Source organism: Tetrahymena thermophila (genome assembly GCF_000189635.1).
Source record: "Tetrahymena thermophila SB210 genomic scaffold scf_8254592, whole genome shotgun sequence".
NCBI lineage: Eukaryota > Ciliophora > Oligohymenophorea > Hymenostomatida > Tetrahymenidae > Tetrahymena > Tetrahymena thermophila.
In genome coordinates, this window is record NW_002476363.1 from 219,394 (window position 1) to 235,084 (window position 15,691).

At 22.6% G+C, this 15,691-nt stretch overlaps 8 protein-coding genes across 8 annotated transcripts; 7 read left to right on the forward strand and 1 right to left on the reverse strand. All coding sequences in view use genetic code 6, as the record gives it.

Annotated features, from left to right (window-relative positions):
- Positions 1–284: 284 nt before the first annotated feature.
- Positions 285–848, reverse strand: TTHERM_00581970 (transmembrane protein, putative; the record flags this gene model as incomplete). Its single annotated transcript, XM_001018938.1, has 1 exon — positions 285–848. One exon carries the CDS (start codon positions 846–848, stop codon positions 285–287), a length of 564 nt encoding a protein of 187 aa, XP_001018938.1.
- Positions 849–2,702: 1,854 nt separating this feature from the next.
- On the forward strand, positions 2,703–3,638 carry TTHERM_00581980 (Trk system potassium uptake protein TrkA, amine-terminal domain protein; the record flags this gene model as incomplete). The annotated part of the gene is made up of 1 exon (XM_001018939.2): positions 2,703–3,638. The coding sequence occupies exon 1, from the start codon at positions 2,772–2,774 to the stop codon at positions 3,636–3,638; it is 867 nt and encodes a 288-aa protein (XP_001018939.1). The 5' UTR covers positions 2,703–2,771.
- A 1,320-nt stretch (positions 3,639–4,958) lies between these two features.
- TTHERM_00581990 (Trk system potassium uptake protein TrkA, amine-terminal domain protein) lies at positions 4,959–5,828 on the forward strand (the record flags this gene model as incomplete). Its single annotated transcript, XM_001018940.1, has 1 exon — positions 4,959–5,828. One exon carries the CDS (start codon positions 4,959–4,961, stop codon positions 5,826–5,828), a length of 870 nt encoding a protein of 289 aa, XP_001018940.1.
- Positions 5,829–6,814: 986 nt separating this feature from the next.
- Positions 6,815–7,684, forward strand: TTHERM_00582000 (Trk system potassium uptake protein TrkA, amine-terminal domain protein; the record flags this gene model as incomplete). Its single annotated transcript, XM_001018941.1, has 1 exon — positions 6,815–7,684. One exon carries the CDS (start codon positions 6,815–6,817, stop codon positions 7,682–7,684), a length of 870 nt encoding a protein of 289 aa, XP_001018941.1.
- An 878-nt stretch (positions 7,685–8,562) lies between these two features.
- On the forward strand, positions 8,563–9,432 carry TTHERM_00582010 (Trk system potassium uptake protein TrkA, amine-terminal domain protein; the record flags this gene model as incomplete). Its single annotated transcript, XM_001018942.3, has 1 exon — positions 8,563–9,432. One exon carries the CDS (start codon positions 8,563–8,565, stop codon positions 9,430–9,432), a length of 870 nt encoding a protein of 289 aa, XP_001018942.1.
- Positions 9,433–10,433: 1,001 nt separating this feature from the next.
- TTHERM_00582020 (Trk system potassium uptake protein TrkA, amine-terminal domain protein) lies at positions 10,434–11,303 on the forward strand (the record flags this gene model as incomplete). Its single annotated transcript, XM_001018943.3, has 1 exon — positions 10,434–11,303. The coding sequence occupies one exon, from the start codon at positions 10,434–10,436 to the stop codon at positions 11,301–11,303; it is 870 nt and encodes a 289-aa protein (XP_001018943.1).
- A 978-nt stretch (positions 11,304–12,281) lies between these two features.
- Positions 12,282–13,151, forward strand: TTHERM_00582030 (Trk system potassium uptake protein TrkA, amine-terminal domain protein; the record flags this gene model as incomplete). The annotated part of the gene is made up of 1 exon (XM_001018944.2): positions 12,282–13,151. The coding sequence occupies one exon, from the start codon at positions 12,282–12,284 to the stop codon at positions 13,149–13,151; it is 870 nt and encodes a 289-aa protein (XP_001018944.2).
- Positions 13,152–14,119: 968 nt separating this feature from the next.
- TTHERM_00582039 (Trk system potassium uptake protein TrkA, amine-terminal domain protein) lies at positions 14,120–14,989 on the forward strand (the record flags this gene model as incomplete). The annotated part of the gene is made up of 1 exon (XM_001471356.2): positions 14,120–14,989. The coding sequence occupies one exon, from the start codon at positions 14,120–14,122 to the stop codon at positions 14,987–14,989; it is 870 nt and encodes a 289-aa protein (XP_001471406.2).
- Between the last annotated feature and the right edge of the window lie 702 nt (positions 14,990–15,691).

Sequence of the window (15,691 nt, forward strand, 5' to 3'; positions counted from 1 at the left end):
AGTTGATTTTACATTATTTATTTTAATCAAATATTGTTAAATATTTAATAATTAATTATTTTAATTGTAAAAAATTGAAATGTATTTTATCTTTTCAAAAAAATAAAAGTTGATATTTATTTATTTATTTATCTATCATATATTTTGTAATATGATATAAGTTAAAATATAATAATTAATATTTTATTTAATGTTTATATAATAATTTTTATATTTCTAATACATAAAGAATATATTGATAATCAACACAGATTTTTAATGTAATCTATCAGTTTGTTTTTTATTCAATTTTTGTTCTTTTCTTAAATATAAGTTGTATCGGTCTCGGGGTCAAATTAAATGTTATAATTAGAGAGGGCTTTGGTGCTAATAGAGTATGTATGTGTATATTCTGATGGAACAATCAATATTTCATATACTTTTTCTTCCTTAATGTATCTAGAGTATTAAGAAGGCTTGATGGTGATTGTGTAAACGTCATTATCTTCTGTCAATAAGCTGATTTTAATATCTTTAAGCTTCTTAAGTTTTTCAACTCTAAGTTAATAGTCGTGTTTAGGTGAAGCTGTATAGTCGACTCCATCAACATTTAGTCTATTGAGGAAGAAATCATAGATTATGGATGGAATGTAGATATAAGGGTCAGTTGAGTTAAAAGTAGCAAAGCATCCTCCATATAAAGGAAAGTCATCAGCGTAATAAGCCTCTTGAACAAGAAGATTAGAAGATCCATCTTAATGATTTAAAGCAATTTTTTTAGATTCCTTCAAGTTATTCTAAAAGGAACCTAAGAACACTAAAGATGTAGCAATCAAAGAAACAACCAATAAAGCTTTTAAAGCACTCATTCACTTTAATTTAATCAAGCAGCAATTTAAATTTTATTAAAATAATTATAAATGAAGGTTTAAACATATAATACTTTGTTTTTAGTTCACACATTAAATTCTTTTATTCAATCTTCCAACCAAATAAATATCAGTCTTTTCATTTATTGTTGTTTCTATATTTTTTTGTTCAGAAACAATTAAATCAAAATTAATTTTGGATCAATTGAGAAAGAAATTAGTTTATTTTTTATTCATTATAAAAACCAATAATCCGTATAAATTAAAGATATAAATCGAATATTACCTATGAAAATGAAACTCTAATAAGATAATTTCTGCTATTTTTTATGTGATACAAATTAGAAATTTTATTTTCTAAAAAGAATTTTCATCTTTTCTTTATTTTAAATTGAAAGACGCTTTATTTATTTTTAACATTTTTTTTGAAATTTCTAAATTTTCTGATCCATCAGAAAATTAAAACAAAATATGAGCAAAAAAAGGGATACCATTCTTTTCTATATGAAAATCAAGATAGGATTTCATAATCTTTGTTTTGTAAAAGATTAAATTTAATTATAAATTGGGATTCATTTTATTTTTAATACATACTACTTATTTTGGCTATGTATGAATAATACTTTATTTATCTATTTGACATTACATAATCAGAAATTAGTTTTTTATATTTTTGATCCACCTCTTTTTCAATTAAATCCTTTTAAAAAATTCAATTTATTAAAATTATAAAAAAATTAAAAAATATATAATTTAAATTAATCTATTTTTTTTATTTTGATCTATGAAATTTTCTATATAATTAATTGATTTATTTTATCAATATTTAAAAACTAGTTAAAAAACTTAATCTATTGTAATATTTAATCACTTTATTAAGTATCCATCCAAGAGGAATAAATTATTTATTTATTTTTATTTCCCTTGAGAAAATATGATAGTTAACTAATTAGCTATATCTTATAAAGGTAATATATCTCAATAATTATTGGCAACATAATTGAAATATTTATAGTTAATATTGCCATAAATTTAGAATAATAAAAAAGTTAAATAATATATATCTATTTATTTTATCATTTTTCTTTCCAAAAATAAAAATTTCAAATGAGTTATAATTTTTTTTTAGTTATTTTCACACTTACTATTTTTATAAATAAAAAATGTTATTTTAAAAATAAATTCTGTTTAAGCAATGATTGTTTTTTATTTAGAATGATATTAATTATATTCTATTGTTTATTTCGTTTTGCAAATATAAAAACATAAACATTTTTACTCATTTTTTTATAATTTGACCATAATAGTAATTTAAAATAATGCTATTAGTCATATTTTAATTTTACATTTATTTTAAAAAAAGAATTTATCTAGCTTTTATCTAGAATATTGTGAATAAAGTTTTTTTAGGTAATATTAAAGAAATATTTAAATAATAATAAATAAAAATATCATTAATTAATTTCTAACAAACTAAGCAAAAATTTTTAAAAATATTATATAAAACTCATTTAATATTATTAAATACATTTGTTGTGACATTTAAATTTTGTATTCAAAAAAAAATATGGCCTGCTTACCATCTATTTTTCATTGAATTAGTATTCATTATTAATTATATTTAAATTGTTTAAAATAGAAAGTGAATATTTTTATTAAAATTTTCTTCAATTATTCTTTTTTTATTCTAATTAAAATAGTAATCTCTGTTTTAATTAAATCTAAAAAAGGAAATAATTCAATTTTTCTTTCTTTAATTAATGTACTGTTTCATGTAACCAAAATACGATAAAAATAGATTATCTTAAACTTCATAATAAATAGGATTTCTAAATCTTTAAATAATTATATTTTAATAAAATAAAAAAAAATAGTAAAACATAAATAAAAATCTTCAATAAGAAAACAAAAATAACTAACAAAATGGCTCCAAAAATTATCGTCTTAGGTTCAACTGGCTACATTGGATCTGCAACTGTTAAAACTCTTGCTTAGTAAAAGGCTAATATTACTGCTGGTGTAAGAGATCCTTCTAAAGCTTAGGAATTAGTAAATGCTGGTGCTAAAGTTATTAAAGCTGATATGGGCCTTAAGTAAACTGAGCTTGCATCTATTCTCGCTAACTATGATCATCTTTATGTTGTTACTCCTGGACACATTGATCGTACTAATTTAACTCTTAATGCCATCAAAGCAGCTAAATAGGCAAACATCAAATACATCCTTGTTGTTTCTATTCCTCCAGCTGATAATCTTAACATTCTTTTTGGAAGATAATTTACACCTATTGAGAAAGAACTTAAATCAAGTGGATTGACTTATGGATTGTTGAGATTACCTATGTTTGTTGATAATATCTGGGGTAATGCTGAAGCTATTAAAACTCAAAACACTTTCTATGGACCAATTGATGGAAGTAAAAAGTTTGTCACTGTTGCAGTGTAAGATGCAGCATTAGCAGCTGCTGTAATTCTTTAAAACCCTACAAATCATGCTAATAAAACTTACACACTAACCAGTGATTTTAGTAGTAGTGATGAGTAGGCCTAATTTTATACTTAGGCTCTTGGTAGAACTATTAAATATGTATCTGGTGGTTATGAAGCAACAAAGTAAGCACTTCTAAAATTCATGCCTGAATGGTAAGTTGATGGTATTTTAGAGTTGTACAAACTTGTTGAGAACCAAGATGCAAGTCAGACTACTTTTACTAACGACTTCAAAAAAATAACTGGCTAAGAACCTACTACTCACGCAAAGTGGATGCAACAATTTTCAAAAGCTTTTTGAAAAAGTTTTAATAATTAATTAGTGATCTTTAACTCTTTATTATATTAAAACTAGCCATTAATAATTAGCTTATGCTTATTTTATGATTTTAAGAGTATGAATTATATTTGTTCAAGTTTGTAATCAAAATTTTTTAAAGACACTTATTAATTTAAAATAAAATTTCCTTAATCAATAAATATTATTAAATCTCATGTAAGCATTAATAAGAATAATGAAATACTGAAAAAATATCAATGTGCTTATGATTTTGAGTGATATTAAAATGTATTTACAAAAAATACTCTTATTTATTTATTTATTTGTTTGTTTGTTTGATATGTTTGTAAAGAAAATTTTAAAAAAAGTCAAAATATTATTTATTTTAAATATATTTATTCAGTAATATCAAATTTAGTTTAATTGAATGAAATAACTATATTTCTTAAAAAAATAAATAGACATATTTTTAAGGCTTATGATTTAGAATGATATTAAAATTTATTTACAAAAATGCTCTTTATTTATTTATTTGTTCGCTTGTTTGTTTTATATGTTTGTAAAGTAAGTTTTAAAAAAAGTCAATAATATGATATATATTTAAATATTGAGTAATATCAAATTTAGTTTAATTGAATCAAATAGCTATTTTTCTTATTTAAATAAACATATTTTTAAGGCTTATGTTTGAATGATTTTAAAATGTATTTACAAAAATACTCTTTATTTATTTTTTCGTTTGTTTGATATTTTAGTGAAGTTTCTAAAAAAAGTAAATAATATAATTTATTTCAAAAGTATTTATACAATATCAAATTTAGTTTAATTGGAATAGCCATATTTCTTAAAGAAATAAAAAGATTTTAAGATTGCTCCATTTCTGTAAAAATATTTTTTTTTCAATCAAAGAAAAATGACTGCTTTACTAAATTATCATCTATCATTTTCATATAAGTAAGCATAGTAATAATGTTTATAAACTAAAAAAGATTTATTTTTACATAATACTAACTATATGTGTTACTTTCTTACTTTTTCAGATTTTGGTAAAATTATTAAATTACTCAAGAAATAGACAAAATTTATTAATAGTATTAATTTTTACAAATTCTCTTAGCCTTCCTTTTTTTTTCTATTTAAGTTGTAAGGCAATATTTAATTAAAAAATGTTTCTGAAAGATATCCAATTATATCAGATTATTTTTTTCTTTTTTATCAAAGTTGTTAAATTCAAGAACATATTTTTTGTTTAAAATCCAAATTAAAAAGCAATTATCTTTTTATAAACACTTTTAAAATTAAGAAATTCAATAAATTACAATTCAACAATAAATAAAAAAAATGCATTCTCAAAAAATTTTAGTCTTAGGTGCCACTGGAAACATTGGATCTGCTACTGTTAAAACTCTTGCTAGTCGTAAAGCTAATGTTACTGCCGGTGTTAGAGATCCCTCAAAAGCTAAAGAATTATAAAACTCCGGTGCTTAAGTCATTAAAGCTGACATGAGTCAAAACTAAGCTGAACTTGCTAAAATTATTTCAAATTACAACGCTGTTTATCTAGTAACTCCTGGTCATATTGATCGTACATAAATCACTATTAACGCAATACAAGCAGCTAGATAGGCCAACATCTAATACGTACTTCTTGTTTCTATACCTTGTGCTGATAATTAAAATATTTTGTTTGGAAGACAATTCACTCCAATTGAAAAAGAACTCAAAGCTAGTGGATTAAAATATGGAATATTAAGATTACCAATGTTCACTGATAATGCTTGGGGTAATAATGAACCAATCAGAACACACAACACTTTCTATGGTCCTATCAATGGAGACAAGAAGTTTGTAACTGTTGCAGTATAAGATGCTGCTTTGGCTGCTGCAATCATTCTTGAAAACCCAAGCAAACACAATGGAAAAACTTATACTATCACAAGTGACTACAAAAGCAGTGATGAGCAAGCATAAATATTTTCTCAAGCTCTTGGAAGATAAATTAAATATGTAAATGCTACTTTCGAAGGATCAAAATAATCATTATTGAAAATGATGCCTGAGTGGTAGGTTGATGGTTTATTGGAGCTATATTCATTAGTAGAGAAGAGTGATGTTAGTCAAGTAAATCAAACAAGCGATTATAAACAAATTACAGGAAACTCACCAACAACAACTTTGAGTTGGATGTGGTAAAACCACAAATCATTTTGAAAAATAATAATTAGTTTATCAATAAAAAGAATTTATAATAAAAAATCATTTAAGCTATCAAAATTAATGATTACTAACTGACTAATTATTCAAATAATTTTAAATATTTGTACATTTCTATAAAATATGTTTTGTATGTATTAAATATTTGCTTGAAAAAAAATAAGATTAATATTTATATATATATATTGCACGCTAGCTAGCTTGCTGCCATTTTTAGGGACTTGTGCCATATAATATTACAATAATAATTTTTTTGAAATTTTTTTAATGAACTTTTTATAAAAACAAATATTTTTTATAAAGTATTTATCAATTAACAAAAATTATTTAATTCAGCTTTTATTTCTCAAAAATTCAAATAATTTTTATCTTTATTTAAAGTTTTTGATTGATTTCTAAAACAACAAAATGTAATAATGCAAATAATACCTGTGATTTAGAGTAAAATTTGGAAATTATTAGATATTTTCTAGATTTTATTTCTCTGTTTAGAAATTTATTTTGGTTGAGATCTTTAAAATTACTATTTTCATAATAAATTAAAAAATGGTTTTCTATTTAAAAATTGTTACTGATTACTATTTTAGTTTATAAAAAAATATTTGTGATTCTTTTCTATTTATTTAATTAAATTATTAATAAAGTTATTTTTAATGTTATTCTGGACAATTTAATTAAACATTCTATTGCTTTTCTTTTTTTTTTCTTTTTAGTTTGTAATCCTATATTTAATTAAAAAATAGATATAATAAAATCTGATCTATTCATTTCTTTTTAATAATTAAAGGTCTTTTTAATTAAAATTTTACCAATAAAACCTACTTAATTTTTCTTTTCTTTATTTTAATATAATAGAAGAATCATTCGTATCCTACTTTAAATTTGATTACAAAATTTACTGATCCTTTATAAAAATTTTTTAAATAAATAAATTTAAAACAATTATTCAAGCAAAATAAATAGTATAAAAATTCATAAAATAAATGAGCTCTCAAAAAATTTTAGTTTTAGGTGCCACTGGATACATTGGATCTGCAACTGTCAAAACTTTAGCTAATCTTAAAGCTAATGTTACTGCTGGTGTTAGAGATCCATCAAAAGCTAAAGAATTATAAGACTCTGGTTCTAAAGTCATTAAAGCTGATATGAGTCAAAGCTAAGCTGAACTTGCTAGAATTCTTTCAAATTACACCTCTGTTTATCTTGTTACTCCTGGTCATATTGATCGTACACAAATAACTATTAACGCAATTCAAGCAGCTAAATAGGCCAATGTTTAATACTTACTAGTTGTTTCAGTAACTTGTGCTGATAATCAAGATGTTTTATTTGGTAGACAATTCAATCCAATTGAAAAAGAACTCAAAGCTAGTGGATTAAAATATGGAATATTAAGATTACCAATATTCACTGATAATGTTTGGGGAAATAACGAACCAATCAGAACACACAACACTTTCTATGGTCCTATCAATGGAAACAAGAAGTTTGTAACTGTTGCAGTATAAGATGCTGCTTTGGCTGCTGCAGTCATTCTTTAAAACCCAAGCAAACACATTGGAAAAACCTATACAATTACTAGTGATTACAAAAGTAGTGATGAGCAAGCATAAGCATTTTCTCAAGCTCTTGGAAGATAAATAAAATATGTAAATGCTACTTTCGAAGGAACAAAATAAGCATTATTGAAGTTTATGCCTGAATGGTAGGTTGATGGTGTATTGGAGCTATATAAATTGATAGAGAAAAACGATACTAGCCAAGTTAATCATACAAATGACTTTAAATAAATAACAGGAAGTTAATAAACCACAAATTTGAATTGGATGTGGCAAAATTTTAAAGCATTTTGAAAAATAATTAAAAAATTTATATAAGTATGTATATTTTATAAAAGTGTTTGAAATGGAATAAATATTTTAATTTAATATCAAAACTATATTTTTTACTAATTTCTAAATGATTACTAAATAAAATTTGAAAATTAAAGAGTTAATTTGATCATTCATTATCTTACATTCTTTTAAAAAAATTTATAATAAATAACTATAAATTCTTTATTAAAGCTTCTTTTAATGCCTTATTTTGAAAAATTTTGAAAGTATTAATTTATTCAATTAAATGATTTATAAAAATTGACATATCTATTTGTATTTAAAAATTAACATATATATTTCATATAAAAAAATTCAAATCAAAATGACAATTTTAATTTACAGATAATTTACTAATTATATTGAAATTTCTTCACATAAAATAAATGGGTTTTAATAAAAAAAATATTACTGTTTAATTTACCAGCATTAAAAAACAAACAAATTAATATTTATGATTCTTTCAAATTAGTAAATTAAATTATTAGCAAAAGTTATTTTTAGTGTTATTCTGTATATATAATTAAATGTTCTATTAATTTTCTTCTTTTTTTCTTTTTAGCTAGTAAGTTTGTATTTAATCAAAAAATTAATTTGAAAATATAATTAAATCTGATCAAATCTTTTCTTCTTAATAAATAAATTTTTTTTTAATTAAAATTTTACCTTGAAAGCTGACTTAATTTTTCTATTTTATTAATTTTAATCATATAGAAAGCTCATTCATGTATTTATTTGCATAGATTCAAATTCGATTTTGAAATCTAATCATTTTTATAAAAATTATTAAAATAAATAAATAAATTCTAATCAAATTATCAAAGCAAAAATAAATAGTTAAAAATCAATATAAATAAATGAGCTCTCAAAAAATTTTAGTTTTAGGTGCCACTGGATACATTGGATCTGCAACTGTCAAAACTTTAGCTAATCTTAAAGCTAATGTTACTGCTGGTGTTAGAGATCCCTTAAAAGCTTAAGAATTATAAAACACTGGTGTTTAAGTCATTAAAGCCGACATGAGTCAAAACTTAGCTGAACTTGCCAAAACTCTCTCTGATTATAGTTCTGTTTATCTAGTAACTCCTGGTCATATTGATCGTACATAAATCACAATTAATGCAATCCAAGCAGCAAAATAAGCAAATATTTAATACTTATTAGTTGTTTCTGTAACTTGTGCTGATAATCAAGATGTTTTATTTGGTAGACAATTCAATCCAATTGAAAAAGAACTCAAAGCTAGTGGTTTAAAATATGGAATAGTAAGGTTACCAATGTTCATTGATAATGTTTGGGGTAATAATGAACCAATCAGAACACATAACACTTTCTATGGTCCTATCAATGGAGACAAGAAGTTTGTAACTGTTGCAGTATAAGATGCTGCTTTGGCTGCTGCAGCCATTCTTTAAAACCCAAGCAAACACATTGGAAAAACATATACAATTACTAGTGATTACAAAAGCAGTGATGAATAAGCATAAACATTTTCTCAAGCTCTTGGAAGATAGATAAAATATGTAAATGCTACCTTCGAGGGAACAAAATAAGCATTATTGAAGTTTATGCCTGAATGGTAGGTTGATGGTGTATTGGAGCTATATAAATTGATAGAGAAAAACGATATTAGTCAAGTAAATCATACAAATGATTTTCAATAAATTACAGGAAGCTAACCAACCACAAATTTAAGTTGGATGTAGCAAAATGGTAAAGCCTTTTGAATACAAATTTAAATATTTTTAAGTATGTACATTTTATAGTAAATTGTTTAATTTATATTAAATATTTTGATGTTGTTACTTAATAAATAAATAATTTTATTTTACCAATTAAATTTTAAATTTTTATTGAAAAAAATATGAAAATAAGTGGAATATTATGATAATTGGCAAATATTTTTTTATTTATCAATAAATGTTTCAAATTTGTTTGAAATATATTTTTTATGTTAAAATTAAAATATGGAAAATTAAGAGGCATATTTTTTTTATTTCTTTTAATGTATTTAAAAAAATAATGTTTTTATAAGTTTTAAATACTAATAAATTAAGAAATATTATTTTTTATTCAAGATATTTATCTAATTTACAAGGACTTCTATAACAAAATTTTTTTTCTTTGCTTAATTGATGTTTAATTTATGAAATAAATAACAAATAGTTATTTAAATAAACCACCATCTTTTAATTTAGAATAAATAACTGAAAATTCTAGATATTTTAGCATTTTTATTTATTTGCTTGTCATAAAATTAATATTTTTAGAAATACTATTTGATTTTTTATTTAAAAATATGGCATAAAAAACTATTTAAAAATAATTATTTGTGATTCTTTCAGATTTAATAAATAAAAGTATTAAGAAAGTTATTCTTAATGTTATTGTGGACAATTTAATTAAATATTCTATTGTTTTTCTTCTTTTTTTCTTTTATGTTAGTAAGTTTGCATTTAATTAAAAAAAAAATTAAACAATATCATAAAATCTGATCTATTCATTTCTTTTTTACAAATTAATTTATTTTTAATTAAATTTTTACTATTGAATCTTGATTAATTTTTCTATTTTATTAATTTTAATATAATAGAAGATACATTCAAGTTTTTATTTAAATGATTTGAAATCTACTGATTCTTCATAATTATTTTTAAAATAAATAAATTAATAAATTCTAATCAAATTATCAAAGCAAAAATAAATAGTTTAAAATCAATATAAATAAATGAGCTCTCAAAAAATTTTAGTTTTAGGTGCCACTGGATACATTGGATCTGCAACTGTCAAAACTTTAGCTAATCTTAAAGCTAATGTTACTGCTGGTGTTAGAGATCCCTCAAAAGCTAAAGAATTATAAAACTCTGGTGCTTAAGTCATTAAAGCTGACATGAGTCAAAACTAAGCTGAACTTGCTAGAATTCTCTCGAATTACAGCTCTGTTTATCTAGTAACTCCTGGTCATATTGACCGTACATAAATTACTATTAATGCAATACAAGCAGCTAAATAGGCCAATGTCTAATATTTACTTGTTGTTTCTGTAACTTGTGCTGATAATCAAGATGTTTTGTTTGGAAGACAGTTCACTCCAATTGAAAAAGAACTCAAAGCTAGCGGATTAAAATATGGAATATTAAGATTACCAATGTTCATTGATAATGTTTGGGGAAACAACGAACCAATCAGAACACATAACACTTTCTATGGTCCTATCAATGGAGACAAGAAGTTTGTAACTGTTGCAGTATAAGATGCTGCTTTGGTTGCTGCAGTCATTCTTTAAAACCCAAGCAAACACATTGGAAAAACCTATACAATTACTAGTGATTACATAAGCAGTGATGAATAAGCATAAAAATTTTCTCAAGCTCTTGGAAGATAAATAAAATATGTAAATGCTACTTTCGAAGGAACAAAATAAGCATTGTTGAAATTCATGCCTGAATGGTAGGTTGATGGTGTATTAGAGCTATATAAATTGATAGAGAAAAATGATATTAGCCAAGTTAATCATACAAATGACTTTAAATAAATAACAAATGTTTAATCAACCACAAATTTAAGTTGGATGTGGCAAAATTTTAAAGCTTTTTGAAAAGATATTTAAATTTTTTTATTTAGTATGTATATTTTATAGAAAGTTGTTTAGCATTAACTAAATATTTTGATATTACTTTTTAATATAAAAGCAGTTATTCTACGAATTCAATACTTTATAATTATTATTAGTTAAAATGAAAATAAATTAAATATATTGAGAAAAAATAAATAAGCATATTTTTATTTAGTTTTTAAATAAATTACATTAAAAATTTTTTTAATATAAAAAACAAAACGATAAAATATTAGATTTAATCTATTATAAAAATAAAACATAGTAATAAAATCTTCAAATTTTTGTTAAAATTTTATTAAAATTAATACAAAAAATGATATTTAATATTATTATTTACCAAGTTTCTAATCATTTTTATGTTTATTTAAATCATTTTTTTAAAAGCATACAAAAAATAAAAATTAAAATGGCAATTTTAATTTAGAGCAAACTTGTGAATTTACAGATAATCTACTGATTATATTTATAATTGCTTTGCATAAAATAAATGTGTTTTAATTAAAAAATATTACTTTTTAATTTACCAGCATTAAAAAACAAACAAATTAATATTTATGATTCTTTCAAATTAGTAAATTAAATTATTAGCAAAAGTTATTTTTAGTGTTATTCTGTATATATAATTAAATGTTCTATTAATTTTCTTCTTTTTTTCTTTTTAGCTAGTAAGTTTGTATTTAATCAAAAAATTAATTTGAAAATATAATTAAATCTGATCAAATCTTTTCTTCTTAATAAATAAATTTTTTTTTAATTAAAATTTTACCTTGAAAGCTGACTTAATTTTTCTATTTTATTAATTTTAATCATATAGAAAGCTCATTCATGTATTTATTTGCATAGATTCAAATTCGATTTTGAAATCTAATCATCTTTATAAATATTTTTAAAATAAATAAATAAATTCTAATCAAATTATCAAAGCAAAAATAAATAGTTAAAAATCAATATAAATAAATGAGCTCTCAAAAAATTTTAGTTTTAGGTGCCACTGGATACATTGGATCTGCAACTGTCAAAACTTTAACTGATCTTAAAGCTAATGTTACTGCTGGTGTTAGAGATCCCTTAAAAGCTTAAGGATTATAAAACTCTGATGCTTAAGTCATTAAAGCTGACATGAGCCAAAACCAAGCTGAACTTGCCAAAATTCTCTCAAATTACAGCTCTGTTTATCTAGTAACTCCTGGTCATATCGATCGTACATAAATCACAATTAATGCAATCCAAGCAGCAAAGTAAGCAAATGTTTAATACTTACTAGTTGTTTCTGTAACTAGTGCTGATAATCAAGATGTTTTATTTGGTAGACAATTCAATCCTATTGAAAAAGAACTCAAAGCTAGTGGATTAAAATATGGAATATTAAGATTACCAATGTTCATTGATAATGTTTGGGGTAATAATGAACCAATCAGAACACATAACACTTTCTATGGTCCTATCAATGGAGACAAGAAGTTTGTAACTGTTGCAGTATAAGATGCTGCTTTGGCTGCTGCAGTCATTCTTTAAAACCCAAGCAAACACATTGGAAAAACCTATACAATTACTAGTGATTACATAAGCAGTGATGAATAAGCATAAACATTTTCTCAAGCTCTTGGAAGATAAATAAAATATGTAAATGCTACTTTCGAAGGAACAAAGTAAGCATTGTTGAAATTCATGCCTGAGTGGTAGGTTGATGGTGTATTAGAGCTATATAAATTGATAGAGAAAAACGATATTAGTCAAGTAAATCATACAAATGATTTTCAATAAATTACAGGAAGCTAACCAACCACAAATTTAAGTTGGATGTAGCAAAATGGTAAAGCCTTTTGAATACAAATTTAAATATTAATTATTAAGTATGTGCATTTTATAGTAAATTGTTTAACTTGTATTAAATATTTTAATATTTTTTTTTGATAAACATTATTTTATTAAATAAATTCTGAATTTTTATTAAAAAAAAATAAGTTGATTAATTTGATAACAAATTTTTCAAAATTTCTCTAAAAAGTAAAAAAAAATATTAAAATTAAAAATATGGATATTAGAATTGAGAAGAGATAAGCAAAATATGTATAATTAAGGTATTTAAAAATTATTTAATTCATTTTAAATTCTGATATGTTAGAAATTAGTGTAGAAAATAGTATGTGTATATTCAAGATATTTATAAAATTGTATCAATATTTTAAGAAATTAAAACTTTTTTATATTTATTGAAGTAAGTTTTAATTTCTAAATTTATAAACAAATAAATATAAGTAAACAGTAATTTATTGAATTAATTTTCTATATATTTGATTATTTTTTAATAATAGACACTTGCCATAAATAATATTTATTTTTTCTTTTAAAAATAATGGAATATAAATTTCTTTTGTTTTAAAAGAAATTAATATTTGTGATACTTTCAGATTTAATGAATTAAATTATTAAAAAAAGTTATTCTTAATGTTATTCTGGACTATTTAATTAAATGTTCTATTGTTTTTCTTCTTTTTTTCTTTTTAGTTAGTAAGTTTGAATTTAATTAAAAAAAAAATTGAAATATAATTAAATCTGATCTAATCATTTCTTTTTTACAAATTAAGTTATTTTTAATTAAATTTTTACTATTGAATCTTAATTAATTTTTCTTTTTTATTTATTTTAATATAATAGAAGACTCATTCAAATTTTTATTTAAATTTGATTTGAAATCTACTGATTCTTTATAATTATTTTTAAAATAAATAAATTAATAAATTTTCATCAAATTATCAAAACAAAAATAAATAGTTTAAAATCAATATAAATAAATGAGCTCTCAAAAAATTTTAGTTTTAGGTGCCACTGGATACATTGGATCTGCAACTGTCAAAACTTTAGCTAATCTTAAAGCTAATGTTACTGCTGGTGTTAGAGATCCCTCAAAAGCTAAAGAATTATAAAACTCTGGTGCTTAAGTCATTAAAGCTGACATGAGTCAAAACTAAGCTGAACTTGCTAGAATTCTCTCAAATTACAACTCTATTTATCTAGTAACTCCTGGTCATATTGACCGTACATAAATTACTATTAATGCAATACAAGCAGCTTAATAGGCCAATGTCTAATACTTACTTGTTGTTTCTGTAACTTGTGCTGATAATCAAGATGTTTTGTTTGGAAGACAGTTCACTCCAATTGAAAAAGAACTCAAAGCTAGCGGATTAAAATATGGAATATTAAGATTACCAATGTTCATTGATAATGTTTGGGGAAACAACGAACCAATCAGAACACATAACACTTTCTATGGTCCTATCAATGGAGACAAGAAGTTTGTAACTGTTGCAGTATAAGATGCTGCTTTGGCTGCTGCAGTCATTCTTTAAAACCCAAGCAAACACATTGGAAAAACCTATACAATTACTAGTGATTACATAAGCAGTGATGAATAAGCATAAAAATTTTCTCAAGCTCTTGGAAGATAAATAAAATATGTAAATGCTACATTCGAAGGAACAAAATAAGCATTGTTGAAATTCATGCCTGAATGGTAGGTTGATGGTGTATTAGAGCTATATAAATTGATAGAAAAAAATGATATTAGCCAAGTTAATCATACAAATGACTTTAAATAAATAACAAATGTTTAATCAACCACAAATTTGAGTTGGATGTGGCAAAATTTTAAAGCATTTTGAAAAGTAATTAAATATTTATAATAAGTATGTACATTTTATAAAAGTGTTTAAAATCAATTAAATATTTTGATATAAATTTTTAAAATACAAATTATATTATTTTATTAATTTAATACTAAATATCTACTAAACAAAATTTGAAAATTAAAGAGTTATTTTGGTCATTAAGATACATATTCTTTAAAAAAATTTATAATATTTAACTATAAATTTTCATATATTAAAGTGACCATTAAAGGTTAATTTTAAAAAAATTTATAAAGCTTTAAAATATATAAAACAAAAAATCAATAGTTCCCTGCTATTATCCTACCCCACCACCCCCTCCTAAAATTTTTTATCAGTATTGATATTGTACACTCTATCATTTAAAACTTTCAAGAATTTTACATCCACTTATACTTGTATTATTTTATTAAGAAATGTAAATTAAGCTAATATTTTAAAGGCAAACAAAAGAGTCTTTGATAATTGATTGCATACAAGTGTTCAAAATAGTTATTATTTGCATAAAAAGGTAACCATTTTGAATATATCACTGTTTGATTTTATTTAAAAAATAATTCAATCTCTAGTTTCTCAGTAATTTGATAATAGTAAGAAAATAATAAGAATTGTACCTGTAAATAAAATACATTAGGAGGCGAAAATGTGTAGAGTAAGGTGTAAATTAATTAGAAGCTAACCATTTTTTGGATAAAA